The sequence below is a fragment of the Haliotis rubra genome, unplaced genomic scaffold (genome assembly GCF_003918875.1).
Source record: "Haliotis rubra isolate DU_JTF1 unplaced genomic scaffold, ASM391887v1 Scf220, whole genome shotgun sequence".
NCBI classification, from domain to species: domain Eukaryota; kingdom Metazoa; phylum Mollusca; class Gastropoda; order Lepetellida; family Haliotidae; genus Haliotis; species Haliotis rubra.
Genome location: NW_025766226.1, coordinates 1,426,770 through 1,454,573, shown reverse-complemented (window position 1 = coordinate 1,454,573; position 27,804 = coordinate 1,426,770). Strand labels below are relative to the sequence as shown.

Below are 27,804 nucleotides of genomic sequence, written 5' to 3'. Positions count from 1 at the left end.
TTATATAAAACCTGGGAGCCATTTCACGCATCAGTGATAGTAAGAATGTGGGATGAATTCCATTCCTCTGTATTTTTAGCACACTTGTCGAGAAATCGAAGCCATACCAACACGCATCATCCGCGCCAGCACAATATTTATAGGAACAATAACGGCAGAAGTTTTCAACTGATTTTGGGTGATGGGATAACCTAGTGGCTAAAGCGTTTGCTCGTCACGCCGAAGACCCGGGTTCGATTCCCCACATGGGTACAATGTGTGAAGCCCATTTCTGGTGTCGCCCGCCGTGATATTGCTGGAATATTGCTAAAAGCGGCGTGAAGATAAACAGCTCGATAGTTGGACTTTTGAAATGGCTTACTTAATTACAGCCCCCTCATAAAACTAGAATATTGCATATATTAGGCGGACGTTAAGCACCAAACAAACAAAACTAACACAAATGAACAGTGGACTTTCTCATCCCTATAGTCCATATTTCCCTCTACGAAACTAGCCAAGCAAAGCAAACCCACAGTACCTGAACATCCAACCATGAAACATGACAGAGTTGCTCCACTTTGGCATGGCAGAAACCTATGATCGTTGGTTACGAATCCTATTATTTACCCTGCGCCATGCCTTTCAGCGCCATGCCTTTGCTGAAGGGTTTCAATAACCTGGAAAACGTGAAAGACAATCAAACACCAGGCAGGAATCTTTCTCATATGGGAGCTAATACTTGGGCTTGATTCTCCGCACGGGTACAATGTGTGAAGCCCATTTCTTGTGTCCCCACTGTGATGTTGCAAGAATATTGCGAAAAAAGGGGTAAGATCATACTCACTCACACAATAATACACTCACTCATAAGAAGCACCAGCATGCCACATGCATATTTTCGGACTTCGTTAATCTTATCTGCAACTACGTCATGGGTAGAAGATTGTTCCGACATGTGGTTACGACTGTCTTGTGCATATCTCAGGAATGAGCCATGATTAAGTTGACGCGTAAGGATACATCAAACGCATGTAGTTCCCAAACTAAACCCAAACGAGGGTGTATTTTGAACAGTTTTGGCTGTTGATGTAAATGCCAGAGATTGATAAGGTATAAACACTTTCCTTTAAACATAGTTTTTCCTTTCGAGTTTCGAGTTTTACATCACTGACTTCCCCATCACGTGATGTCAGACAGTTTGATAAGATATAACACCAGTGGCACGGCGCTATGTTCTACATGCGTGCAGTGCAAGTACTGCAGAGAGTTAGCCATGATGTTTGAAGCAGTTTTCCGTTTGTGTATTTTTCTGCCTTACATCTCCGGACTGATTCTGCCGTTAACGACATCCGACGGTACTGTCAACCTTACCAGTATCTTGAGTCACATCACTCTCCTTGAACAGACTGTGGACACTCTTCACAAAGAAACACATCAGCTGCAGATAGATCATCGGACAACGAACGAAAGACTCCAGCTCACACAGGCAGATCTGAATATTACAAAACAGGAACTACAGATGTCTCGCACAGAACTCCAGGCAACAAAGGTCGACCTTCAACATACACAGACCGATCTTCAAACTACAAAGAAAGACCTTCAGATCGCCTAGACAGACCTCATGACAAAGAGTTTACAACTGAAACAACTGAACTCAGGTCAGTGTGATAATAAAGTCTTTAAACTAGTATGGAAAACCTATTATAATTTTGATAAGCCTAGTCACGAGATTGCTGTTTCAACTATAATTAGTGTCGGAAAATACTTAAAATTCCTTAGAAAGGCGACTTTGCATTTTGACTGGTCGTACTCCAATGTCTGGGTGACTTGGCATTTTGACTGGTCGTACACCAATGTCTGGGTGACTTGGCATTTTGACTGGTCCTACACCAAGGTCTGGGTGACTTGGCATTTTGACTGGTCGTACACCAAGGTCTGGGTGATCTGACATTTTGACTGGTCGTACACCGAGGTCTGGGTGACCTGACATTTTGACTGGTCGTACACCAAGGTCTGGGTGATCTGACATTTTCGCTAGGCGTACGCCAATGGCTGGGTGACTTGGCATTTTGACTGGTCGTACACCAAGATCTGGGTAACCTGACATTTTAACTGGTCGTACGCCCAGGTTCTGGGTGACCTGACATTTTGACTGGTCGTACACCAATGTCTGGGTGACCTGACATTCTGTCTGGTCGTACATCAATGTCTGGGTGACCTGATATTTTGAGTGGTCGTACACCAAGGTCTGGGTGATTTGACATTTTGACTGGTACTCCAATGTCGGATGACCTGACATTTTGACTGGTCGTACGCCAAGGGCTGGGTGACATGACATTTTGACTGGTCGTACACCAAGGTCTGGGTGACTTGGCATTTTGACTGGTCCTACACCAATGTCTGGGTGACCTGGCATTTTGACTGGTCGTAGTCCAAGGTCTGGGAAACCTGGCATTTTGACTGGTCCTACACCAATGTCTGGTTGACCTGGCATCTGGACTGGTCCTACACCAATGTCTGGGTGACTTGGCATCTGGACTGGTCCTACACCAATGTCTGGGTGACCTGGCATTTTGACTGGTCGTAGTCCAATGTCTGGGAAACCTGGCATTTTGAGTGGTCCTACACCAATGTCTGGTTGACCTGGCATTTTGACTGCTCGTACACCAAGGTCTGGGTGATTTGGCATTTAGATATGTCGTATAGGTGATATTTTGACAGGTTGTACAAAGAGGTCTGAGTGACTTAGCACTGCCTGAGTTTGTGTGCCAAATGTTCGGGGTGCTGTTTGTGTTTCTACCCACTGTTTGTCTGCTCGGTCAATTGTTAAATCACTATCAGTTTAAACTTTGAGAGTTGATCCTTGCAAACGTGCAAGGATTCTTCCATATACAGTACAGAAACATTGCATTATATATTCCACCAAGTGTTCCTTCACCGCAGTGTCCGAAACCAGCGCCGTGGTTTTCCAGGTTTTTGTATCAAGTTCCTACAACGTAACATCACTAGAGCCCGTGGTGTACGACAGCATCATCTACGACACTGGATCTGGCTACAACACCACGACTGGGGTGTTCACAGCACCGGTGAACGGAACCTACATGTTCGGGATACAGTTGGGCATTCGTCCCCTATGGTATTATGCAACCACTTCGATCAAACAATCGGGAAAGACAATCGGCAGTGGTTGGGCTGCATATTCTTCTTCTCCCGAGGGCGCAGTTTCCGCTACATGTGTCAGTCATCTGCAGAAGGGCGAGGAGGTGTGGGTGCAGTTTGAAGAGTTCCGTGGAGATATTCCAACAACAGTCACCGTTCGTTCAGGCAGCTATGTAGGAGATCCGATATCCTACTTTGGTGGTGTCCTTTTGACAATGGACTAATTTAATTACAGGATATCTGCTTTAACAGTTTTGTCGAATTCATCCAAACTTCATTGGCCTTCATTATCTTACAATATTTGTACTGGCAACCTAGAGCGATCTGACTTTCTAAAGGGTAATCATAAAATTAACTAATATGTGGGATGAATTTCTGTATTTTTAGCACATTTCGACAAACCGAAGCAATACCAACGCGCATCATGCGCGCCAGTATAATGTTTAGAAGCAATAACGGCAGCAGCTATCAACGGATTTTGGGCAATGGGGTAGCCCAGTGGTTAAAACGTTAGACCCAGGTTCGATTCCCAACATGGCTACAATGTCTGAAGCTGATTTCTGGTTCCCCCGCTGTGATATTGTTGGAATATTGTTAAAAACGTCGTAAAACTAAACACACTCACTTATTATCAACGGATTTTATTGAATATAGAACGTCAGTGCAAAAGAATACCCAGTCTTCATTATCTTTAGAAGCAAATTCCGTTTGTTTGGTGTAAACGGAAACATAGCTCTGAAAATTATATGAAAGGATCACTGAAAATCAGTGATGACACCAGGTGTTCGCGACAAGGGTAGGCATGTCCTGTCCTACAGTATTGTATGGTGTTATTCTCATGAATACAGCATGTGATGTGTCCTTTCAAAAACATTATCTAACAACCTCCGTGGTGTAGTGGTCAGAGCGTCCATCCGGAGAGCGGAAGGTCGCGGGTTCGATCCCCGACCGCGTCATACCAAAAGACGTTAAAATATGGTACTTGTTGGTCCCTGCCTGGCGCTCGAAAGTAATGGGTACAGCAAGGACTGGTCGGCTCGGAGTCAGTATAATGTGTCTGAGTGGGGTATTCATGCTTCACTGCGGCATGGTATCTCAGTGGGCTAGCACTATAAAACCAGCTTAAGTCTGGGCTAGTACAAGCAGCTGCACATACACATACACACGCATGCACGTCGTCATATGAGCGAAATATTCTCAAGCACGACGTTAAACCCAATTTCACCTCACCTCACTTCGAAAACATTATCTAAATTCAAGTGGTCATGCCATATGCCTTATGATGTCAATCACTGAATTGTCTGACACAGACTCCAGACTATTTACACAAAACATACAGCTGGAATATTGCTGTGAGCAGAGTTAAACAAGAGACAGATCAACAAAACAAGTCATGTTTACAGTCCGTTTGAGTCAGAAACGGACCAATGAATTGCAAATTTTATCATTGTACAAAATTGCCACATAAATATAAATAGTACACATGTTTATCATTTACTAATACCCAACAGCTTTCTTATATTTGGAAATTTTCCGGACTCCACCAAAAAAGTCGTTTAAGAAACTATCATAATTGAAAACGCAAAAGTTGTTATCTGTCGCGGCGGGGTGAAACCGCAGAAACGGAACAGCAACTATCTCGTCGTGCACGGGATATACATGCCTGATGAAAAATGAAGTTGAATGCTGACGTGAAACAGGTGATGATTAAAGTGTACGATTTTTTTCGTGCTGAAGCCGAAAGGGGCAAACCATTTTATGCCATTAATAAATTCCTTGAGCGGGCAGCAAAAGCTTTAGGAGTATCAGCAAGGGTACTGACAAATGTTGTGGAACACAAACATTGTTAGGGTGATGCGAAGCAGGTAGGGGTCGGGTCAAAATCACACAAATTAAAACATTTGGACAACTTTCAAAAGAACCTTGTAAGGCAAAGTCTATCAACAAGCTCTATTCTGAAAACAAATACATGTCGCTGAAAATTTTAAAAAAGCGTTTGAAGCAAGAACACAACCTCAGAGTATCAAAGTACACACTCTGGCGACTCTTACACTCTTTCGGGTATCGTTATAAGAAAATTTCGGGGGAGAATAGGTCAGTACTCTGTGAACGCCCTGATATCGTTCGCCTGAGAAATAATTTTCGCAGGGTTATAAAGAAGAAGCGCAAGGAAGGGTTCGAGCCTGTGTACTTGGACGAGACCTGGGTCAATGCCTCGCACACTGCCAGCAGTCAGTTGGTACCCGATAGGGGTGATAAGGGGTCACGTAGAAAGCTGCCTCTAGGGAAAGGAGAGAGACTAATCATTCTCCATGCTGGTTGCTCCAGCATAGGCTTTCTCCCAGGCTGCGTGGTATTCAGGGCAAAGTCCAAGATAACAGAGACTACCATTGAAATGATATGGGGTATTGTCAAAGGAGATGTTGCCAGATCAAAAGACGACTTTTAGATTACGTCACGTAGAGGTTTTGGTTAAGGAATCCTTAACAAAATCACGACTCGAAACTTGGCAAAACTGTGTCAACAAGGTGGCTAACGTCATTGAACAAGGTTACTAGTCTCGATGGCTTACAACAGGCAACTGTGGCACCACTTGTCATCTTTAAGTCGACTATGACACTACGACAGACGAAACTATGGTCGAATTGCCATCGCGTGGCGCGTAAAAGAACTACCGTGGGCGACGTCGCCCACGACGTCGCATAAAAGACGACGTCGCACGACGTCGTCCACGACGTCGCGCAGAAATACACAAGAGATCTACGACAAAAATGTTAATCGATTCGTCCACGACGTCGGGGAATAACCTTTGACGTCGCGGGCAGTCGTGTTTAGAAATTGTTATATGATGGAAAATAATAACTCACTGCAGTTATACTGCTATTGATTCTAATCACTATTTCATGTTCAACATTACTACTACTATTTAAGTAAAACCAATCAAGGGTAAGCGCCAGAACACCTTAAGTAAAAAATTCTGTCAAATTTAGTTGATGCTTGATGTTGTGAAAACGGTGTTGTTTTAAAGGATCAAAACACTGGTTTTCTACAAAATGTAAAATGTCTCCACTCAGGAAACGAAATATGACTTTTGTACCAGCGGGTTGACATGTGAACCAGCGGGTTTAGTGGAGTGAGTTTAGTTCACTCAGTTCATTAGTAGTGAGTTATTCAATTTCTTACATAAACGTGCAAGCTATAAGAATGTTGGAATTGACAGTTTTCATCATCATTTCCACAAATTCAGTTATGGAAAATGCACAATAGGTTTCTTTATACTTCTCGTGGTGGAACATACATATATGTAAATGGTTATATGTTTATTGTGAACAAGAAGAAAAGGGGAAAATGGATCTCGTGGAGATGCATTCAGAACGACTGCATATCAGTCTTATCAGTGAACGACATAATTTCCCAAGTACCTGGAGACCACAACCACGGACCTGTACACAGCGAAGTCAAAGTGAATCTTTCGACTGTACCAAAAATACTGACGGCCCCTGCACAAACAACAACCTCCGGGTTGCAATTGGCATGGCCGTCTCATGAAGGTTGTGGTAAAACAACATCCCACCCTATTCGAGATGGCCCAAGTTCCTGGAAGATGAACAAGGACTGAACGAGGCAAAGATGCTTCAGTACAATGCCGGCCAAAGACTGACCCCAAATAGAAGTACAGAGATTTGGAGGAACGACTAGATACCTTGAAGTTCAGGCTTGCAAATAACCACCCGACATTGATGGAGTACCTGGACAATGACAGATAGACACACAGACAGTCACACAGGCTTTATTCAGTAGTTAAGGCCCAGTGGCCCAGAGTACAATTGAAGTTACTCAATTACAACTATTGGTCACGTGACATTAAATTATGATTTTACATGTGATTTACGGATGGACATCAAATGTTTCATGAAAATGGCAACAGATTTAATAATATCAGCATTATTAGAATTAAGTACATTGAATATCGTTTGTGGGGCATCATTAGTGCATTTTATATACTTCTTTCGGCAGGCAGAGAAAGTCTTACAGACTAATAATAAGTGTCGTTCGTCTTCAGTTTTACCAGAAGAACAATAAGAACATGATAAATCTTCCAATATATTATTATCTTTTCTAAAACGTTGTATTTTTAAGGCATGAAGAGAGATTTTAAATTTACAAAAAATTTCTTAAAAGGGACTTATCATTAAGAACACTGACATATTTTGCAGGTCCGAACATCGATTTACATTGTGAATAATGACTAAGAAAACTGGATGAATTGACTGATGCGTACCAACTGTGAATATATATCTTTTATTCGTTGTTTAAATGTTGACAAAACATTTTTATATCACCAACATTTTGCTTAAATCAAACATTTATCCATTTATCCAGTGATAACAATATTTGACAGCTTTGATAGGGGTAGCGATAATCAGGCATTCTTATAAGTTTAATCCAGTATCTAATAACTCTCATTTGACTCTCAATATGCATGTTATAGCATCCTGTTTCGCCAAGTATGGCTTTATTGGAAGCAAATATACCTTCTGTAAGAAATCTTTTAAAATAAGATGCATGGACATTTTCAATGGCTTCGAAATAATTTGCTCCCCATATTATATGGGAAATTATGACATGATTATATATGTTAAAAGAAATATACTAAATCACAACCTTTTGTAATATGTTATAAAGGATCAAAGAAAGTATACATTTACACAAACACACATTCCTATGTGTTTTCATTGTATTCTAAACCGTAAACAACACCAGCCCAAATCCGATCGCCAGCGCGTATGCATATGCTTAAATTTGCTAGTACACATGAAAGGCAAAATGGTATTATATCTACTAGTACCTAAATACTTCTTTATAGAGTCTCAAAGCGTAGTATTTTAAGCAAACACGTTGCTCGAAGTGCAGCCTTCATTTCTATATATTCTGAACAAACACACTGTGTCACAAGCGTTCGGTCCGGCTTGGCTCGAGTCGTCTAAAGCACCTAACACCTCAAAGGTGTATCTTTAATTGTGCTTAAATCCATAGATTAGTATTATATCTACATACATATCACATTGAAATGTTACAAAATGCCACATGTAAAGGTAACTGCTCCGTTAAAGTGAAGCCCCTGTCTGCCAACCCTCAAAATAGCCTCAATCAAAGTGTTCAGTCTGTTCGGCCCGACTTGGCCCGGGCTGTCAAAAACTTTAAACCTCACACATGTATCTTGAAATGTGTTTAAATCCATAGATCAGTATTATATCTACCTAAATGCCACATTGTGATGTTACAAAGAAAACTGGGTCTATAAAGTGGTATTTAGATAGATATAACTATATTCATTGGATGTAAACAGAATCTAGGATTCATCTGTGAGACTTCAAGATACATGTGCGAGGTTTAAGTTGCTTTTGACAGCTCCGGCCAAGTGGGGCCAACAGAAACTTAACACTTTTGATTGAGGCTATGTTGAAAATAGAGAGTGAGTGAGTGAGTGAGTTTTGTTTTACGCCGCACTCAGCAATATTCCAGCTATATGGCGGCGTCTGTAAATAATCGAGTATGAACCAGACAATCCAGTGATCAACAGCATGAACATCGATCTGCGCATTTCGGAACCGATGACATATGTCAGCGAGTCTGACCACCCGCTCCCGTTACGACAAGCATGGGTTACTGAAGGCACTTTCTAATCCGGACCTTCACGGGTGAAAATGGAGAGAGAAAGGGGCTGGAAAAGTGATATATAGGTAGATGTAATACTAATCTGTGAATTAAAACGCAATTCAAGATACATGTGTGAGGTTTAAGCTGCTTTTGACGGCCCGAGGTATGCCGGACCGAACAATAGTGGCGGTGATTATGTTTAGAGTGTGGGGAAGAGATCGTTTCATTTGCAGATGGGTATGCCTTACATACAATGAACAGTGGCCTTCTAGGGTGGTATTTGATTGATATAGGTGTAAAACATTTTCGGGTCGACAGAAATGTTTATCGGGAGTGACTGAAGCCTTTTGCGTTTTTAAATCCTGTTTCGTTTAACGATTCTTCTTTAGTCGTAACCTTGGTCAGCCACGTTCAGAGGCCGATAACCACTCGATATAGTCCGACGTCGCTCACGACGTCGCCCATGACGTCGCCCACGACGTCGCCCGTTATTTTTGTAGCCAAAATATATTTTACAAAGCGCGACGTCGTCTTTTTTATGCGACGTCGTGGGCGACGTCGCCCACGACGTACTTCTTTTTTTACGCGCCACGCGATGGCAATTATAGGACACCATAAGGAACCGACAGGTCTCCCGGAATAGATTTTTAGATGTCCCCCGCCATGACTGGCTGTTCCCTTTCTGCGGTTTCACCCCGCCGCGACAGATAACAACTTTTGCGTTTTCAATGATGATAGTTTCTTAAACAACTTTTTTGGTGGAGTCCGGAAAATTTTCAAATATAAGAAAGCTGTCTTTCAGTGGCATTTAGAAGTTGTACATTGATGTCCAAGATATTGGATTAAACTTCTTTTTAATTTCTCTCACGACGTTTCGAGACCTTGTCCCTTCATCAGGTGAACTGTTGGGTATTAGTAAATGATAAACGTGTGTACTATTTATATTTATGTGGCAATTTTGTACAATGATAAAATTTGCAATTCATCGGTCCGTTTCTGACCCAAACGGACTGTAATACACAGTCAAATTAAGTTGGGCAGAGGATTCATAGCAATAACCAAACCTGCCCCCTTAACCCTCTCCCTCGGAAAGAGCAGGCAGGCCGTGCTACCGGAGGTCGGATGAAGTGGGTCCGTACGAACAGCTGAATGACAGGCTGTCCTTTTGGGGACATGGAGAGCAGTTCTTCCATCTGAACCAATCCAACCCCAAGTCATGACTGAGCCTCCTCAAGTTCGGCTTCGTTGGAATCCTGAATCCTTGTCTTTGAAACACTTGGGCAGGACACTCTATGAAGGCAAGACAATATTTCGAGTCACCTGACAAGTAAAGGGCCCGTTTCCCAAAGCTATCGTAGCGCTACGACTGTCGTACCTCCGATACTGGGACTATATTCTCGAGGCTCTCTTAGCGCTAAGATGGTCGTAAGTTAAAGTTAATGTATGACACTTAGCGCTAAGAGAGCTTCGAAACTCTAGGCCCTGTAACATGGACTTACGTCAGTCGTAGCGCTACGATAGCTTTGTGAAACGAAGCCCTGGAACCCAGTCCTGATGTGTCCAATTGACGTGATCTTCAGCCCAATCCAGACGTGCCTGCGTGTGATATTGGATCGATGGGATTCGGATGTATACCGAGACCAGCCTCACGGAGACGATTATGCACTGTTTGAGCTGAATCAACGTCATTCACGTACCAATTGTCATTCCTGAGTGTGGTGGCTGTCACAAAGTGATGACGTCTTGCTGCAGTCAGGAGGAGCCTGTCTTACCACTGTCTGTTGCAACGCTGTCGACCACATGTCACTGGGTAGCTGACCTAAACGTCAGGTATCGATTCCATGCCCTGCTGCTCACACTTTGTCGGACACCAAAGATATTTGCATCGTGGCATTGTGTTGACCAAGTTTAAGCGTGCCCATGCACCTACCTCGTCCTTCAGTCACCAAACGACGTCTTTAACGCTCAGGGGAATTAAACAGTTCAGTTGCTACAATCGCTCACTGGTTTATGGTGTGTTATGCTTCTATGGTAAATAATGGGCAACGATTCTGTTACGATATATCCAAACACAGGTTTTCAAGCACCTCGTGCACATGGTGCTTATGATCAGGAATTACATTCTTCTGAAAACTTACGGTGACCTATATACTGCAGGAATAGGGTCAGTAGCACTTCGTGAGACCTTAGTATTTCCGGAGACAAACAACGTTTCATACCTTTTCGATTGGTTTCATGGTTCTCAGTTGACAGTAAGGAACCGATGATTCTTGCAGGAATATAACATTTCCGATCTAACCATTCTCAAATTAGTCAATTATTTACGACTGTCAACAGCTGTTACAGCCAAGCATTGAACTGGTTCTTGAATATACGCTTTAGTCACCGGAAATCTTGTACCGGAAGTAAGCTTTGCCCCGTCTGACATATCTCAAGTTGGGAATCAGCTTAGTACCGAAAGTAGCGCCTCGCGAGACTTACAGGCCCTATTATCTTATGCCATCTCTCCCAATGTCGATCAACACTATCATGTCGTATGTCAATAAACCATCTTTCCAGTTGGCTGTTGTTGGCCTCGGCATGAATTCGACCTTGCAACAGCTACAACAAAGTCAATGCCATGTATGTCGTGTACAAACCCGGTTCGCCCATGTTATATTTCCTGGGTTTGTCCACACCAAAAGGGGCTGTGGGGAAGCCTTGTGGTCCGCTCATCGTGATTATACATGGCAACAGATGGGACTCGCAGCCTTTGAGGTAGGTCAGCACGATTATCTCATGAGGAGAGTGAAGCCCATTTCTGGTGTGTCTTGCCGTGATATTGCTGAAATATTGCTAAAAGCGGCGTAAAACTAAACTCACTCACTCATGAGGACCGTTATGCTCAAGCCTGTGTCGCAGAGAGGAATCGCTTCGGGGAGGTTACGTGAACTGGGGTGGGATAAGTGCTCATCAGGGAACCCCTTTTAAAACAGCTGCTGTTTAGGGCAATTTGATAGGTGTGGGCTACAGAGATAAGATTTTTGGACCAGTGGCAATACAGTTTCTTCAACGTCATGATTCAAGATTGACAATGACCATGATAACGTCCGTCCTCACACGCCTAGAGTTGCTTTGGCTTTTCTTCAGTGGCACAAAGTACTGCCTTGGCCTGCATATTCACCGGATATTTCCCTTATTGAGCACGTGTGGGATGAAATGGAGAGACGTCTACTCTGTATACCAAATCCGCCACATAAAGTTTGTGAGTTGAAGAGAACATGACATGCCATTCCACAAGCCTCCAGTGACCATCTGATAGACTATATGCGTGGGCGATGCTCTGCCGGTCTCACTGTTCACGGTGGGCGTACCCGTTATTGGGTTTGTGACCACTGGACATTAATTTCGAAAGTATTTTAATAATCTCCAGTCAACCAGACAATCTTGACCCATCCGAGACAACGTATCAGACCATAAGGCAGCAAACATACAGCAGATCAAATACTCGAGAAAACAAGACATTAAAAGATGTCAAAAATGACATTACATTACAGACCACCACCATGTAGCTGGAATATTGCTGTGATTGGCGTGAAACACCAAGCAAACAAACCCGAAACAATTGATCATTGAATTCTTCCCTCTGAAACCACACAAACCAAACAAACCAATATTACCTGAATACCAACAATCTGATGGGTACGTGTTGGACAAAGTAGGTGGACACAGCCGAATCCCTTGCCTGATAGCTAAACCTTTGAAATGGCTACTGCCAGTACAACGTTAATTGGTATCGGAATAAGGCATAACATTTGTGTTCCGAAAACCCTTCAGCATAACGATAGCACATAATTCAACACTCTCATGTGTATTGTGAAAATATGAAACACTTTTCATCAGTCAGTTATCATACAAGTAATGCAATATGTTATGTAATTTAGGTGTGTATTAAGATTCTCGCAGCAAGGCAAAATGATATGGCGAGTGACCAAGTAACATAGTGACCATCAACCAGTTTGAACATCTCTCGTGTCAATTCTGTTGCATGGTTCTGGGATATAGTGAATTTAAATGCATTGGAAATATATATATTGGCACTGAAACGTTCTCATATTGGTTGAAACACATCTCAATGCGTCCTCAAAAGCCATTTAAGATGTTATTGTATTTGTTTGAAAATGCAAGTGATGTTCAATATAAACATATGGGCTATGTTGATTAAAACTATACTGTTTCAACTGGGTCTTGGATATGCATGGATTGGGCAGGGAGTTGAGGATGTTACAGCCTTTTTATCCCTTGTGCAACAAAGATGTAAAGATTGCTTTCATCCAGATTGGACTAGAAATATTCAAACTGAAAAATGTTCTTATTCGCATTCTTTGATGAAACAACATCTTGTGAGTGAGTGAGTGAGTGAGTTTTAGTTTTAGCAATATTCCAGTGATATCACGTTGGGGGACACCTGAAATGGGCTTCACACATTTTACCCATGTGGGGAATCGAACCCGGATCGAACGCTGTAACTACTAGGTTACCCCACCGCCCCATCATCTTATGTGTGAAAAGTATTTAACTACTTTAAATGTGAGGAAATTAAGAGCAGTTTCGACGTGGTTATTATAATTTAACGTATTATAAAAACATGTCATGCCACTGAGAACCAATACTGCAGAAAGTGGAACACTGATAATATTGAAGATGAATGCCACGTTATTCTCATATGTCCACAGTATGAAGACCAAGGAGTCATTATATTCAATCTAAGTATACATCACAATTTACGCATTCTGTATACCAATGTCAACAGAAAATGTCCAGCTTCTACACGTTAATACACCATGCACTGTCAACACGTAAACGTACATGTACCAATAACCCATTATAACCGTTTTCAGTACTAGTTTCTACAGTTCAGTTATGAAGAATATCTCACGAGAATATTTCCACAATCAGTAAGTAATCCAAATATGTTTATTCAAATATGTTTTCACTTTCATAAGATGTGTATTAAAAGTATCTCAACACATGAGATGGATATCGTACGATTTAAGAGGAAAGAGGATATTTTCGTTTAGGTACATGACTGAGGGCACGGGTGGCTCAAATGTCTAATAGGTTTATGTGTTGCAATTCGCCGTGTAGGGTTGCTTCCATTTGACAAGACAGAAGTCTGTTTTCCGTTGGCTACGAATGAGTGAGTGTGTGAGTGAGTTTAGTTTTACGCTGCATTCAGCAATATTCCAGCTATATGGCGGCGGTCTGTAAATATTCGATCCCGTGGTATCCCTGACAACCCGATCCCGTTAGTCGCCTCTTACAACAAGCATGGGTTACTGAAGATCAATTCTAGTCCGGATCTTCACGGGTCCGCTGGTTACGAACCTTACGTTCATCCTGTTTTCAGGTTTGGCAGCACCAGTCATTTGCTGATGGGCTTCATGCTGGAATATTGCTAAAAGCGGCGGTAAACCTCACTCACTTACTCACCCAAAAACACACACAAACAAAACTGATTATGCGATAACAGCCGCATAATATACTCTCCCAAAAAAGAAACGCATCATGAAAATAGCAATTTCATGTAGCAATGAATTAAAACGTGATTCATTTTACAAAAGGTTTTGCTCTGTTTATCAGTCCTATGGTGTTTATGTTTTGAAACATCACAACAAAACGCACCATCCGTAAAATACCCGTATTAAACAGCATGATTTTCAATTTTGGCGTGTAGTGTCACAGAATACACAATTCACATGCAATGCACGTGAAACTTGGGGATCAGATGGTCTCAATGATGGGTATAAAAGGTTGATCGCTGTCTGTCGATTATTCACTGTATTTGGAATATTGTTGACGAACGCAGAATGCCACGTCTAAGTGAAGCCAACCGTCATATCGCCATTGGTTTGCTTGAAGCTGGCCAGTCTCAACCGACGCCCGACGCATGAATGTTCACCAAAGCACCATTTCACGGCTCTGGGAGAGATATCGCCGGCAGAATTCGGTAACAGATGCCCCTCGTAGTGAGCGACCTCGAGCGACCACTGCGGCGCAGGATCACTACATCCGGGTACATCACCATGCGTCATCAAACAGCTACGGCGACCAGTACCGCTCGACAAATACCCGGATTGAGGAGGCTTTCTGCACAGATCGTCAGGAACAGGTTGAGAGAGGCTGGTTTACGTGCCAGAAGACCTTATTTTGGCCCTGTGCTTCGACAACAACATCCTCGACATCGAGTTCAATGGTGCACCAACGTTCAGGCCTGGAACCTACCGAATTGGCGTAGAATCTGGTTCAGTGATGAATCACGATTTCTATTGGAACGACGCGATGGCAGAATGCGGGTGTACAGACGTCGACGTGAACGTTTCGCCGACACTTGCGTTCCGCAGGTGGACAGATTCGGCCGGGACAGTGTTATGATGTGGGGAGCGATCACCTGCCGTAGGAGAAGTGATTTGGTGATGATCCAGGGCAACCTGACAGCTCAACGGTACTGTGACGAAATCCTACGCCCACACCTCCTTCCAATCATTGATCGTCAGAGGGAGTTGTTTCAACAGGACAATGCCAGGCCCCACACAGCACGTCACACTAGACACTTCCTCCAGAACCACAACATCAATGTGCTCCCCTGGCCCTCAAGATCACCGGACTTAAACCAGATCGAACATCTGTGGGATGCCCTGGACAGACGGGTGCGACGCCGTAACCCTCAGCCCCAGACACTTCAGCAACTCGCACAGGCACTACAGGCAGAGTGGGCTGCGATTGGGCAACACGAGATTCTGAGATTTATTCGTTCGATGCCGAGGCGATGCCGTGCAGTTCTGGATGCCCACGGTGGTCACACGAGGTATTGACTTCAGCGCCACCACACGTCTCCATGTGACACTCAAACTGACTTTCCTCGAGTTGGTGCCAAAGACGGATAAGTCTGCATTCCCAGTGTGCAATTTCGCTATATTTCATTGACTCATAACGCCTACAAGATGTTTCAAAATAAACATAGAAATACAGTTGAAATTCCTATATGCGTTTCTTTTTGGAGAGTATATATAGCAGTATATATATTTACGAAAAAGAAAACACACTTACATTTTAGATAGTGATATTCGGCACTCATCAACTCTTCCATTGTTTTATTACTTTACCGAAGAACCATACTTATTTTCCTATCGTGAGAAGCAACAGTCTGCCACATGCATATTTTTGGAATAATCTTATCTGCAACTAGGGAGTGTCCCGACAAATAGTTAAATTGTCTTGAGAACATCCCAGAAATATTCCATTATTACGTAGAAGCAGAGAAGCGTAAGGATACATCAAAGGTAAAAAGTGCCCAAACTGAAACACACCAAGGGTACATATTCACATATTTGGCTGTTGAGTTATATCACAGAGATACATATGGCGTATACATTTTAATTAAAATATTTTTTTTCCTTTCGAGTTCCTAGTTTTACATCATCGACGTCTCTGTCACGTGGTGTCAGACAGTTAGATAAGGTATAAAACCATTGTCACTGCGCTTGAATATTCATCTAGTACAAGTAAGCCATGATGTTTGAAGCAGTTTTCCGTTTGTGTATATTCCTACCTTACATCTCCGGACTGATTCTGCCGTTAACGAAATCCGACGGTAGTGCCGACCTTACCAGTATCTTGAGTCACATCACTCTCCTGGAACAGACTGTGGACACTCTTCACAAGGTCACAGATAGGTTGCAGATAGATCTGCGGACTACGAACGAAAGACTTCAGCTCACACAGACGGATCTTCAAACTACAAAGAAAGACCTTCAGTCCGCCCTGACAGACCTCATGACAAAGGGTTTACAACTGAAACATCTGAACTCAGGTCAGTGTGACAACCAAGTCTTTAAAACTAGTATGGAAAACCTAACGTAACACAGTTTTGATAAGCCTAGTCACGAGACTGCTGTATCATTATAATTAGTTGATTAATTACCTTGGAAAGGCGACTTGGCATTTTGACTGGTTGCACCTACATGTCTGGGTGACTTGGAATCTGGACTGGTCCTACACCAATGTCTGGGTGACTTGGCATCTGGACTGGTCCTACACCAATGTCTGGGTGACTTGGCATCTGGACTGGTCCTACACCAATGTCTGGGTGACTTGGCATTTGGACTGGTCCTACACCAATGTCTGGGTGACTTGGCATCTGGACTGGTCCTACACCAATGTCTGGGTGACTTGGCATCTGGACTGGTCCTACACCAATGTCTGGGTGACTTGGCATTTTGACTGGTCCTACACCAATGTCTGGGTGACTTGGCATCTGGACTGGTCCTACACCAATGTCTGGGTGACTTGGCATCTGGACTGGTCCTACACCAATGTCTGGGTGACTTGGCATCTGGACAGGTCCTACACCAATGTCTGGGTAACTTGGCATCTGGACTGGTCCTACACCAATGTCTGGGTGACTTGGCATCTGGACTGGTCCTACACCAATGTCTGGGTGACTTGGCATCTGGACTGGTGTCTGGGTGACTTGGCATCTGGACTGGTCCTACACCAGTGTCTGGGTGACTTGGCATCTGGACTGGTCCTACACCAATGTCTGGGTGACTTGGCATCTGGACTGGTCCTACACCAATGTCTGGGTGACTTGGCATCTGGACTGGTCCTACACCAATGTCTGGGTGACTTGGCATCATGGACTGGTCCTACACCAATGTCTGGGTGACTTGGCATCTGGACTGGTCCTACACCAATGTCTGGGTGACTTTGACCTACACCAATGTCTGGGTGACTTGGCATCTGGACTGGTCCTACACCAATGTCTGGGTGACTTGGCATCTGGACTGGTCCTACACCAATGTCTGGGTGACTTGGCATCTGGACTGGTCCTACACCAATGTCTGGGTGACTTGGCATCTGGACTGGTCCTACACCAATGTCTGGGTGACTTGGCATCTGGACTGATCCTACACCAATGTCTGGGTGACTTGGCATTTTGACTGGTCCTACACCAATGTCTGGGTGACTTGGCATCTTGACTGGTCCTACACCAATGTCTGGGTGACTTGGCATCTGGACTGGTCCTACACCAATGTCTCGGTGACTTGATCTGGACTGGTCCTACACCAATGTCTGGGTGACTTGCAATCTGGACTGGTCCTACACCAATGTCTGGGTGACTTGGCATCTGGACTGGTCCTACACCAATGTCTGGGTGACTTGGCATTTGGACTGGTCCTACACCAATGTCTGAGTGACTTGGCATCTGGACTAGTCCTACACCAATGTCTGGGTGACTTGGCATCTGGACTGGTCCTACACTAATGTCTGGGTGACTTGACATTTTGACTCGTCCTACACCAATGTCTGGGTGATTTGGCATTTTGACTGGTCCTACACCAATGTCTGGATGACTTGGCATCTGGACTGGTCCTACACCAATGTGTGGGTTACTTGGCATTTGGACTTGTCCTACACCAATGTCTGGGTGACTTGGCATCTGGACTGGTCCTACACCAATGTCTGGGTGACTTGGCATTTTCACTCGTCCTACACCAATGTCTGGGTGACTTGGCATTGTGACTTGTCCTACACCAATGTCTGGTTGACTTGGCATTTTGACTGATCGTACTCCAAGGTCTGGGTGATTTGGCATTTAGATATGTCGTATAGGTGATATTTTGATAGGTTGTACAAAATTCTGGGTGATTTGGCACTGCCTGAGTTTGTGTGCCAAATGTCTGGGTGTGTTGTTTGTGTTTCTACCACCTGCTTGTCTGCTGCAGTCAATTGTTAAATCACTATCAGTTTAAACTTTGAGAGTTGATACTTGCAAACGTGCAAGGATTCTTCCATATACAGTACAGAAACATTGCATTATTTATTCCACCACGTGTTCCTTTACCGCAGTGTCCGAAACCAGCGCCGTGGCTTTCCAGGTCTTTGTATCAAGTTCCCTCAACGTAACGTCACTACACCCCGTTGTATATGACAGCATCATCTACGACAATGGATCTGGCTACAACACCACGACTGGGATGTTCACAGCACCAGTGAACGGAACCTACACGTTCTGGATACAGTTGGGCATTCGTCCCCTATGGTATTATCCACCCACTTCGATCAAACAATCGGGAAAGACAATCGGCAGTGGTTGGGCTTCATTTTCTTCTTCTGGTAAGGGCGCAGTGTCCGCTACATGTGTCAGCCATCTGCAGAAGGACGAGGAGGTGTGGGTGCAGTTTGAGCAGTACAGTGGAGATATTCCAGAAACAGTCACCGTTCTTTCAGGCAGCTATGTAGGGGATCCTACATCCTACTTTGGTGGTGCCCTTTTGAAAATGGACTAATTTAATTACAGGACATCTGCTTGAACATTTTGGTTTAATTCATCAACACTTCATTTTCCTTCCAATCTTAAAATACTTGTACTGGCAATCAAGAGCGATCTGACTTTCTAAAGTGTAATTATAAACTGATATGTGGGATGAATTCCATCTTATTTAGCACACCTATCATACCAAGTCATACCAACACGCATCATACGCGCCAGCATAACGTTTAGGAACAATAACGGCTGCAGTTATCAACTGATTTGGGGCGATGGGGTAGCCTAGTAGTTAAAGCGTTCGCTCGTCACAGCCGAAGGCCCGGGTTCGATTCCCCACATGGGTAGAATGTGTGAAGCCGATTTCTGGTTTCCCCCGCGATGATATTGTTGGAATATTGCTAAAGGCGGCGTATAACTAAAGCCATCCACTTATCATCAACTGATTTTATCAAACATAGGAGTCAGCGCAAAAGAATGTCCAGTCTTCATTATCCACAGAAGCAAATTCCGTTTGTTTGGTGCGAAAGAAAAAAATAGCTGTGAAAAGTATATGAATGGATCACTGAAAATCAGTGACACCAGGTGTTCGCGAAAAGGATAAGCTTGTTCTGCCCTACAAGTATTGTATAGTGTGTTTCTGACGAATACAACATGCAAAGTATCCTTCGTGGCGCTACGATAGCTTTGTGAAACGGGGCCCTGGAACCTAATCCTGATCGATGTGCCCAATTGACGTGATCTTCAGCCCAATCCAGACGTGCCTGTGTGTAATACTGAATCCATGGGATTCGGATGAGACCATCCTCGCGGAGACGATTGTGCACTGTTTGAGCTGCATCATCAACGTACCAATGGTCATTCCTGAGTGTGGTGGCTGTCACAAAGTGATGACGTCTTGCTGCAGTCAGAAGGAGCCTGTCTTACCATTGTCTGTTGCAACGCTGTCGACCACATGTCACTGGGTAGCTGATCCAAACGTCAGGTATCGATTCGACACTTCGGACATTGTGTTGACCCTTAAGCTGCTCCTAGTCCTTCAGTCACCAAACGACGTCTTTAACGCTGTATAATCCTCACGGACGTTGTGCTTCTCTGAAATAGTGCGCAACGATTCTGTTACAACTCCTTATTGACATACAATAAACACTTCCATAACATGGCATGCTGTACGGTGCACCATCTGTGAATAACGATTCTGTTACGATATATCCAAACACAGGTTTTCAAGCACCTCGTGCACAACGGTTCTGTTACGATATATCAGGTATTACATTCTTCTCGTGCACACTGCTCATGATCGGTGAACATTCTTCTCATATTACGGTGCAGGATTAGGGTCCGTAAACAGGTCATGGCACTTCGTGAGACCTTAGTACTTCCGGCGACAAACAACGTTTCATACTTTTTCGATTGGTTCATGGTTCTCAGTTGACAGTAAGGAACTGATAATTCTTGCAGGAATATAACATTTCCGATCTAACCATCCCAAATTAGTCAATTATTACGACTGTCAACAGCTGTAACAGCCAAGCATTGTCACACGTAGTCCGGTCTTGTAAAGTCATTTTTGGCGGTCGCGCAATTTAGAACCAGAACTGGTTCTTGAATATACGCTTGTCACCAGAAATCAGGTTCCAGAAGTAGTCTGGTTCCCGTCTTACATATCTCAAGTTGGGAACCAGCTTCTCGACCGGAAGTAGCGCCTTGCGAGACTTTACAGGTCCTCACTTATATCTTATGCCATCACTCCCAATGTCGATCAACAGTATCATGTCGTATGTCAATAAACCATCTTCTACAGATCGGCTGTTGTTGGCCTCGGCATGTATTCGACTTTGCAACAGCTACAACAAAGTCAATGCCATGTATGTCGTGTATGAACCCGGTTCGCCCATGTTATATTTCCTGGGTTTGTCCACACCAAAAGGGGCTGTTGGGTAGCCTTGTGTTTAGCTCATCGTTATTCTACATGGTAACAGATGGGACTCGCTGTCTTTGAGGTAGGTCATTAGTACGATTATCTCATGAGGAGAGTGAAGCCCATGAGTGCTCATGATTCAAGATTGACAATGACTATGATAACGTCCGTTCCTCACACGCTTAGACTTGGCTTTGGCTCAGTGGCACAAAGTACTGCCTTGGCCAGCATATTCACCGGATATTTTCCTTATTGAGCACGTGTGGGATGAAATGGAGAGACGTCTACGCTGTATACCAAATCCGCCACATAAAGGTTGTGAGGTGAAGAGAACATGACATGCCATTTCACAAGCCTCCAGTGACCATCTGATAGACTATATGCGTTGGCGATGCTCTGCCGCTCTCACTGTTCACGCGTACCCGTTATTGGCGTACCGCCTCGCAGTGGACATTAATTTTGAAAGTTTTAATAATCTCGAGTCATCCAGACAATCTTGACCAATCTGGACAACGTATCAGACCATAAGGCAACAAACATACAGCAGATCAAATCACTCGAGAAAACAAGACATTAAAAGATGTCAAAAATGACATTACATTACAGACCACCACCATGAAGCTGGAACATTGCTGTGATTGGCGTGAAACACCAAGCAAACAAACCCGAAACAATTGATCATTGAATTCTTCCCTCTGAAACCACACAAACAAAACAAACCAATATTACCTGAATACCAACAATCTGATGGGTACGTGATCGACAACGTAGGTGGACACAGCCGAATCCCTTGCTCCATAGCTAAACCCTTGAAATGGCTACTGCCAGTACAACGTTATTTGGTATCGGAATAAGGCATAACATTTGTGTTCCGAAAACCCCTTCAACATAATTCGATAGCACATAATTCAACATGTGTATTATGAAAATATGAAACACTTTTCATCAGTCAGTTATCATACAAGTAATGCAATATGTTATGTAATTTAGGCGTATATTAAGATTATCGCAGCACAACAAAAGTATATCGCGAGTGACCGAGTAACATAGTGACCATCAACCAGTTTGAACATCTCTCATGTCAATTCTGTTGCATGGTTCTGGGGTATAGTGAATTTAAATGCATTGGAAATATATATTTTGGCACTGAAACGTTCTCATAATAGTTGAGTCCTCAAAAGCCATTTAAGATGTTATTGTATTTGTTTGGAAATGCAAGTGATGCATATACATATGGGATATGTTGATTAAAACTATACTGTTTCAACTGGGTCTTGGATACACATGGATTGGGCAGGGATTTGAGGATGTTACAGGTTTTTATCCATTCTTCAACAAAGATGTAAAGATTGCTTTCACCAAGAATCCACTAGGAATATACAAACTGGAAAATGTTCTTATTCGCATTCTCTGCTGAAACAACATCTTATGAGTGAGTGAGTAAGTAAGTGAATGAGTGAGTTTTAGTTTTAGCAATATTCCAGCAATATCACTGTGGGGGACACCAGAAATGGACTTCACACATTTTACCCATGAGGGGAATCGAACCCGTGTCTTCGGCGTGACGAGTGAACGCTGTAACCACTAGGCTACCCCACCGCCCCCAACATCTTATGTGTGAAAAGTATTTAACTACTTTAAATGTGAGGAAATTAAGAGCAGCTTCGACGTGGTTATTAAAATCTAACGTATTATTAAAAAAAAACATGTCATGCCACTGAGAACCAATCCTGCAGAAAGAATGCTAATATTGAAGATTGCCATTCTCATATGTCCACAGTATGAATTCTAGGGAGTCATATATCCAATCTAAGTATACATCACAATTTACGCATTCTGTATACCCATGTCAACAGAAAATGACCAGCTTCTACAGAATTTTGCTACGTTAATATACCATGCACTGTCAACACGTAAACGTACATGTACCAATAACCCATTATAACCGTTTTGAGTGTTGTACTAGCTTCTACAGTTCAGTAATAAAGAATATCTCACGAGAATATTTCCATATTCAGTAAGAAATCCAAATATGTTAATCTAAATATATGTTTTCACTTACTTAAGATGGGTATTACAAGTCTCTCAACAAATGACATGGATATCGAGTGATTTAAGAGGAAAGAGGATATTTTCGTTTAGGTACATGACTGAGTCTAATAGGTTTATAATGTGTTGCAATTCGCCGCGTAGGGCTGCTTCCATTTGACAAGACAGATGTCTGTTTTTGTTGGCTACGAATGAGTGAGTGAGTTAGTTTTACATCGCATTCAGCAATATTCCAGCTATATGGCGGCGGTGTGTAAATAATCGAATCTGGACCAGACAATCCAGTGATCAACAGCACGAGCATCGATCTACGCAACTGGGAACCGATGACATGTGCCAACCAAGTCAATGAGCCTAACAACCCGATCACGTTAGTCGCCTCTTACCACAAGCATGGGTTACTGAAGATCAATTCTAGTCCGGATCTTCACGGGTCCGTTGGTTACGAACCCTACTTTCATCCTGTTTTCAGGTTTGGCAGCACCATTCATTTGTTGTGGCAAACGTGAAAGACCTCAAGCAACTACCAGGAATCTTTCCTCTCACACTCGTAATTGGGTGAAGCCCATTTATAGTGTCCTCTGCCGGAATAATGCTAAAAGCGGCGGTAAACCTCACTCACTTACTCACACGAAAATCCTCACAAACCAAACTGATTTTGCGATAATAGCAGAATAATATATAGCAGTATATATATTGACGAAAAAGAAACCACACTTACTTGATAGATCACTTGTGAAGTGATATTCGTCACTCATCAACTCTTCATTGTTTTATTACTTTACCGAAGAGCCATACTTATTCTCCTATCGTGAGAAGCAACAGTCTGCCACATGCATTATTTTTGGAATAATCTTATCTGCAACTACGTCACAGGCACAAGAGAGTCCCGACAAATAGTCTTGTGTATATCCCAGAAATATTCCATTATTACGTAAAAGCAGAGAAGCGTAAGGATACATCAAAGGTATAAAGTGCCAAAACTGAAACACATCAACGGTTTATATTCACATATTTGGCTGTTGACGTATATCACAGAGATACATATGGCGTATACATTTTCATTTAAATACTTTTTCCTTTCGAGTTCCTAGTTTGACATCATCGACGTCTCTGTCACGTGGTGTCAGACAGTTAGATAAGGTATAAAACCATTGGCACTGTGCTTGACATTTTATCTTACACAAGTAGGCCATGATGTTTGAAGCAGTTTTCCGTTTGTGTATATTCCTACCTTACATCTCCGGACTGATTATGCCGTTAACGAAATCCGACGGTACTGTCAACCTTACCACTATCTTGAGTCACATCACTCTCCTCGAACAGACTGTGGACACTCTTCACAAGGACACAAGCAGGTTGCAGATAGATCTGCGGACTACGAACGAAACACTCCAGCTCACACAGGCAGATCTGAATATTACAAAACAGGAACTACAGACGTCTCGCACAGAACTGCAGGTAACTCAAACAGATCTGAATATTACAAAGCAGGAACTACAGACGTCTCGCACAGAACTGCAGGCAACAAAGGTCGACCTTCAACATACACAGACCGATCTTCAAACTATAAAGAAAGACCTTCAGGCCGCCCAGACAGACCTCATGACAAACAAGGGGCTTCGACAATCTGCAGCTGCTGAGATTTTGTCTCTCAAAAACAACATGACCATACTGAGAACCGAACTCGGAATCGTGAAATCAAAAGTGGAAAACACCTGTCCAGATTTTCATCCTCTGAGTTCAACCTCCAACGATTCCCTTCTCGTTTCCTTGAATGGGAGCTTTACAGCGAACCAGGATGTTATAAGGGCAATTGTTCTGGATGTGGAATCAGTTCACAGCGACCTCAACACCACGGCACACACACTTTCAGAGGTCCAGGCCGACATCAATAGCTTTAAGCGGAATATATCTTCTGCGCTTAGAAATGTAACTGCGGAGTGTACAGCGCTGAAATCTGATTCTCATTTATTCAGTTCCCTCCAGTCGGACATAACAGCAATGGATAAGAAATTGTCCTTCTTAAACATAACCGTTCGTGAAGTTCAGTCAGAAGCACGACAAGTTGCAGCTAATACATCTTCTGTGATACAGCTCATTGCTCACAGGCAGTCACTGAAGACTCTAGCACAAGATACGTGGGCCCAATTGAAGCAGTGTGAGAAGAATGTGAACTCAACTGATGCGAGTATGACGGCTCAACTTAACCGTTTGGAAATGGATATGAATTGTACTTCCGTTTATATTCACAACGTCCAACAGAACCTCCTCTCCCTCGAGTCTGACCTCAACACGACTCGGGAGGACATCACAATGACGAACTCCGACGTGCATGCGCTGAACAAAACTCTGGGTAAGATCCAGTTATATTCTATGCATTTGGCGTTTAGTTTTTATGGTGAAAAAGTACACATTAATTGCCCTGGACATGGAAAATTGAGCTTGATAAATATAATAGACCTTACCTTATGAAATTAATACACACAATAACACTGCATAGTATGTGGGAATATATATTTTGAGAAAAGATCAACTGAACAACTCGTCATGATTGACAAAATGAAACTATCAAATGTTAGTGAGGTTTTTACGACTGTAAAATCACTTAATTTTGAAATTATCTGAACAAGATGGCTCCACAGATAGTTATTAAAACTAATATGTAAAAACCTAAGGTACCTGTTATGATAAGCCAAGTCACGAGATTGCTGCTTGTGTGTATAAAACTATGGGGCTCTGAAAAGATACACAAAAGTATCGCAACGACTCTGATTTTAATCCCAATATAGCCATGCATATTCATATCATAATTATGATTGTATGATTAGTTTGAACATTTCGGACGCACCACACATTGGTTTAAATATTCACGTCAAGTTTTATCTAGAAAACATGGAAAATCAATTGATTTTGTTGTTGATAAGCAAATATGGATCCTGCTCAAACTCACAACTGACAAAGAGAGCAAGTTATTGGTATGCTGAATGCTGGCATGTCACTGAGGGATATTGCAAGGTTGTCATCTAGCGACTGTCAGCCGATTGGGGAGGGAACATCGTCAAACTGATGACGTTAAGCAAACTAATAGGTAGGAATGATACATTTGACCTGGCATTTTGACTGCCCTAGGAGACTTGGCATTTTGTCTAGCTGTACACCAATGTTTGTGTTCCAAATATTTCGGGCGTTACTTGTTGGCGTTTTTTATACCATAGGTTTGGGGTCCAGCTTGTATTTGCACCTACTGCTTTTTCTACTCTTGATTCGATTGCTAATCAGTGATGGTCAGGCACTTGCAGAGATTCTTACATTTCCAATACAGGAAATATTACATTATACATTTAACCACGTGTTCTTTCATCGCAGCATCCAAAACCCGAGCCGTGGCTTTCCAGGCGTATGCATCAAGGTCCCGCAATGTAACGTCACAACACCCCGTGGTGTACGACAGCACCATCTACAACATCGGATCTGGCTACAACCACACAACCGGGAATTTCACAGCACCGGTCTCCGGAACCTACATGTTCTGGACAGAATTGCGTATCAATTCCTACGCCTACACTCCGCACATGACTATCAAACAGTCGGGAAGGTCAATCGGCAGTGGTTGGTCTGCATCAACGTCTACAGATGATGAGTCCGTTATTTCCGCTACGTGTGTTAGTCATCTGCAGAAGGGCGAGGCAGTATGGGTGGAGTTTGAAAAGTTTGCATGGTGGGCAACTGCTGTCTCTGTTGTCCCAGGTGGCTTTGACACAAGGCCAAAATCCTTCTTTGGTGGTGCCCTTTTAACAGTGGACTAATTTTATTACCAGGCATCCACTTCAATCCATTAGGACCCTTTTAGCAGTTACCAAGCAACCAAAATGTGTGATCATGAAAATTTGTGAAGTCACTGGTTTACTTGAAACAAAATTCACTCATTCAACCTTGAGTTTGTTAGGTCCAGGACCTTATGATGACTTACGATATGGTCAGACACTGTGACTCTGCAGATTGTATCATATCTCAAAGACACGGGTTATGACCATGCCGTTTCCGCCTTGTCATCTAAGCCTCTATAATTTCACAGGTCACACTAAACAACAAACAATACAACGTAATTTAGTTATCATCATGGCCATTTCAGAAGCAAGATCTGTTTTGAAGCTGCAGTTATCTCTATGCTGATTGCCAGTAAATTATCACATGAATATTATGAGCAACCATCCACGCAACTATGTTGACATAACGTTTTCAAGATTCATAAGTGGCTAAGGATCAGCATCTACAGGAGAAAATATATGACCAATACCATGTTTTATAATCATGTTTATTGCCTAAAGCAAACACATGATGCTAGAAGATCAGGTATTCCCCAGTTAGAAGTATTTCTGTAAGGGTTCTCCCAGGGTCCTCTCCATGTCCGCTATGACAGTCTGGCAGCGTTTCTCAACTTCTTCATTTCCATCTGACTAAACGAAAAGACAAACAAATTAAAATGAGTTCAGCTAGGAAAGGAATGGTCTCCGGTAGTAGTGGCAAGAAGTCATCCAGGAGCTTCTTGTGGAACTCTTCTGTCACTCCCAGGGCAGCAAACTTGACCTGCACGATCATAACACATCTTGCAGTCATTGATTGATTGTTGGCTGTAAGTAATCGAATCTGGACCAGACAATCCACTGATCAACAGCCTGACCATCGATCTACGCAGTTGGGATACGATGACATGTGTCAA

General features: G+C 43.0%; 2 protein-coding genes across 2 annotated transcripts in view; one reads left to right on the top strand and one right to left on the bottom strand.

The window, feature by feature from the left end:
• LOC124277363 overlaps positions 1-27,804 on the bottom strand; it is a 59,529-nt gene that overhangs the window by 19,281 nt on the left and 12,444 nt on the right. Inside the window, exon 2 of the mRNA XM_046713030.1 lies at positions 1,354-1,474. Coding sequence (XP_046568986.1) covers positions 1,354-1,435 — 82 coding nt within the window. The 5' untranslated portion in view covers positions 1,436-1,474. The remainder of the gene's footprint in view (positions 1-1,353; positions 1,475-27,804) is intronic.
• On the top strand, positions 1,474-27,015 carry LOC124277374 (multimerin-2-like). Its single transcript, XM_046713044.1, has 6 exons — positions 1,474-1,640; positions 2,926-3,353; positions 16,486-16,654; positions 18,694-19,082; positions 24,273-25,437; positions 26,451-27,015. The coding sequence occupies exons 1-6, from the start codon at positions 1,604-1,606 to the stop codon at positions 26,888-26,890; spliced, it is 2,628 nt and encodes an 875-aa protein (XP_046569000.1). The 5' UTR covers positions 1,474-1,603; the 3' UTR covers positions 26,891-27,015.